At 46.3% G+C, this 3,833-nt stretch overlaps 1 protein-coding gene across 1 annotated transcript in view; it reads left to right on the top strand.

The window, feature by feature from the left end:
- Positions 1 to 1,674: 1,674 nt before the first annotated feature.
- The window catches only part of LOC106743209, a 7,292-nt gene continuing 5,133 nt past the window's right edge, over positions 1,675 to 3,833 (top strand). Inside the window, exon 1 of the mRNA XM_014616839.1 lies at positions 1,675 to 1,935. Within this exon, the coding sequence (XP_014472325.1) occupies positions 1,746 to 1,935 (190 nt within the window). The 5' untranslated portion in view covers positions 1,675 to 1,745. The remainder of the gene's footprint in view (positions 1,936 to 3,833) is intronic.

Raw genomic sequence — 3,833 nt, 5'->3', positions numbered from 1 at the left:
CTTGATTCGATTGAATTTGTATTGAGCAAGTATTATTTGCACTGAATGTAAGACTAAGAATGTTCCAAGAATATTAGAATATTCTTGCTTATACAGGATATCCGAAACATTCTCGATTTCTGTGGCGTGCAGATAGAACGGATGAGACTAAGCAGAAAAGTTATGTACTATTTTACAAAATTTGCAATAGTGAGGAATTAATTATTTCGCCTGGGTTAATGAACATATAGGAAAGGATAGATCGATAGATATGACGAGAATCGAGGACGGTTTAGGACACCCCGTACAAGAGAATATCTATCATTGATTTCAAACTATTTTTTCTATACAGTTATCAAGAACTTATATCTTATGCTATACTATTCCAGATTTAGTTGCAATAATTAGAAAATAGTTGATTGAACTATATGCATTCTATATGCATGCTTCTTTCTGAGCATAGAGTACTGCATTAATTTTTAATTCCATACACGACATTCATTAATTTTTAATTCCATACACGCTATCACTTTTATAGTTGTTATGATTATGTCTCTGACTTTCCCTACGTGTACAATTAATCGGATTCGCGGTGATGGTGGATCACGATTATTAATCAGCGTGAATTTTCTTATCTGTAGGTAAGAATAAAAAAGAAAAATGACTACTTGCGGATTCCTCGGTCAAGAATGGCATCGTCGGGCACATCCTGTGAATCCTCTAACGGCGGATTTACACCCACCAGCAATCCACCCGACGCCACCCTCCGGAGAGACCCTACCATCCCTACCCCCCCCTGTGGGGAGTGTCTTCCACATCGGCAGTGGTGGTAGAAGAAATTGGTAGGAGAAATACGCCGAGGAGGGAAAAAGACGTTACCTTTCGCGTGTAGTAAATTGTACTAAATAGTTGAGTTTCATCGTGAGAAAGGGAGAGGATAACTATACACTTGGTAGGGGGCTCGAAGGCGGTCTTTCCGGAGATTGGTTTTCGGTTAGAACAAATCAACTTTATATCCTATTGAAAACTAATTCACTTCTAAGAAAATTCTGGAAGACACTGCGAGAGCATAAACTACTAGTGGCTGAACGTGAGAGAAGTTACCCTCCCCTTACGGAAGGGTCCGTTCCTGACTTGCAGTCTATCGCAGGTCGACGGAGTGGGGCGACTGTTCAAGAAGAGCCGGCTCGGCCGGCGTTGGTTAGTTGGCTCTAAGCGGCTCTCGAGTTAACTTCGGAGTACTGCCGAGACCGGTAACATACACGCGTGTGACAGTGAGTGATCGAGTCGCTGCACTCTCGTCCATACCTGCACATATCGCGCCGATAATGAAATTCTACTCTTGCCTGGCACAGCACGAAAGTGACCGGCATAGTAGCATCAGCGGTGTTAATAACGTCAGTTTATCGTTTCGGTGTAGTACTGTCGACGGTAAAAGAAAAAAAACGAACGGGACGTTGCTTTCGTATGAGCGACTGCAGTGTCGAATATCGTAATAGTCGTGGGTGCTCGCTTCTAACGCGACTCGAGCGAATTCAACGCGGTTTTTCACGGCACTTGTGAATTTACGCGCTCTGCCCGACGTCAGTGACACGCTCGTCGTGCCAGGATCAAAGCGGAAGGAAAGAGAGAGAGAGAGAGACGGTAAATCCCTAAATTGGGACTCGAGTGCGATTCGAGTGTCATCGACGCAGAGGAACGACACACGACAGTTGAGCCAGAGCGATCTTGTCATTCTTTGGCCGATATCACTCAACTACAGCACAATGTATATCTACAGCCCAAAAATGATCCGTTTGGTGCTACATCAAGAGGTCGTCAGTTTCATCGAGAAGAGTAAAGAAGATCTGATTACGGATTTCAATGATGAAGACGAATTTAAAGGATACCTGAAGATATTTGGAATTAACATCAATTGCGAGAACAAGGAGATACATCTGAATAAAGAAAACATAGGTTCGTAGAGTTGAAATTTACACTGAGACTCAGAATCCGATTATTTACTACTTTTACAATTACCGCGCGCAAATTAATGACTGTCGCTTCCCGGCGCGTCCGACTCGTTACACTCCTTGCCACCCTCTCGCGGCGCCGCGCCGTTGCGCGTGGGTGGAGGCGTCGCGATGTTGGACGTCGCCGTCTTCTTCACGATCTTCGCGCCCGACGACCACGATCCTTCAATCCGGAGGTGCTCTGCTCTTATTAAAGTGACCGTGATGGTAATTGAAGACCCGGATGAGTGATCGTGCTCGCCGAACCACCCCGAATCCGATCCTCGTTGTCAGCATATTCTCCGATATCGATGGGGAGTAACGATGTATCTTGTAATTATGACGAGTAATTACAACTTAAGAAATAGTTGTAAGACTTTTTATGAAGTTGAACAGGCGGCGTTAATGGGTCACTAGGAATTTCGTTCGAGATGAGAGGAGGAAGAGAGGAGATCGATTGATCGATCGCGCGCTCGGTTGAATACTCAGGACCCGTCCTGAGTGTTCATTTATTTTCATGTAAATTTTCAGTGTTTATGCGGTGAGGCTGGAGAATGTTTCTTTTTTTTTTTTTTCATATTTTCCGTAAGTTTCTAATTTACCACGCGTATCTAAGCTTTCGACTTAACATGTTCGACACTAAATTCGCGGGAGAGACATTAAGCGCGCCACACACAAGTGACAGTGGTCATTTTTCTATGTTCACTTAAACGAGCTAAGCCTGTTTTACACGATTACTCAATGGATCACAGGATGGGAGCGTTGATTTCTCGAATGAACCGTGATAACGAATGCGTTAACTCGACGACTGGTGCCATCGCATATTTCGAACTTTTCCCGCTTGTTATTCACGCGAGAACGTGTCGCGGACGGTGAGAATATTTTCAGACGATTCCGCTATTTCTGACTGAAAACACTTGGAAAATTCTGGTGAAAATGACTGCTTCTGTGACAGATCTGTGACAGATCGGGGTCAGCGGTTTCTGACATGAAACGTTCAGATCGGGATTTCCCAACAGCAGGCGAAAATTCGGCCTTCAGACGGGCGAACTCGTCCGAAAACCAACCTGTGAAAATAACGGTGAACGAATGTACAATAAACCTATTGTATTTCGCCCTTCGCTGCGCTTGTTTTTCACAACCCGGTGGTCCCCTTAGATCTTTTCCTGTTTTCCGCATACCTGACCGACACGGAAGTTCGGCAAGGGCGGGGATGCCCTTAGAAAGAGAGAAGAAAAGAGAGAGAGACGAGATTTGCGCGACGCCACTACGTAGGTATACGACGCGCGCGCGCGCGATATGGGTAACATAATTAACGCAGCTCTTCTATAATTAGCGGCTTCGCTCTCGGCGCGGTTTCGCGTGCGGAGTCGGTTCATCGAACTTTCCTCTCTGTCTACCGCGCGCTCAGCGGCATCGAGTTTATCGGGAATCGATGGGAATGAATCCGAGACACGCGTGCGCTCGTAGGAATCCGATTTGCGCGCGCGTAGCGCTTTTCGAAGGCTCTCTGCGTGCGGCTTCAGCACGCGAGCGAAGACGAACGGGTGAGCAGGCCTCTCTTTCTCTCGCATGACCCTCTGCTAATGACACAATGCCTACTAAACCACGACAACGACCGGTTGCGTGCTCCACCGAGAAATGGTGCGGATCGCATATTCGCATGCTATTCAGTAGCTGTCGTAGCGACAAGCGTTGCCGATGAGCGGAAAACCAGACATTCGTAGGGACACAAAGCCCCGGTTTTATCTGCGTTAAACTGTCTTCAAACACTTCGATAGCCGACCGGAGCGATCTGTCATTTCCTTTCCTTACTCACGCGCGTTGCCGGAGCGACGCGGCTCGAGACTGAAGAAACCCCCG

Source organism: Dinoponera quadriceps, unplaced genomic scaffold (genome assembly GCF_001313825.1).
Source record: "Dinoponera quadriceps isolate SergipeBrazil2010 unplaced genomic scaffold, ASM131382v1 scaffold616, whole genome shotgun sequence".
NCBI lineage: Eukaryota > Metazoa > Arthropoda > Insecta > Hymenoptera > Formicidae > Dinoponera > Dinoponera quadriceps.
Note: the sequence above shows the minus strand (reverse complement) of the source record. Positions and strands in the feature narration are given on the sequence as shown.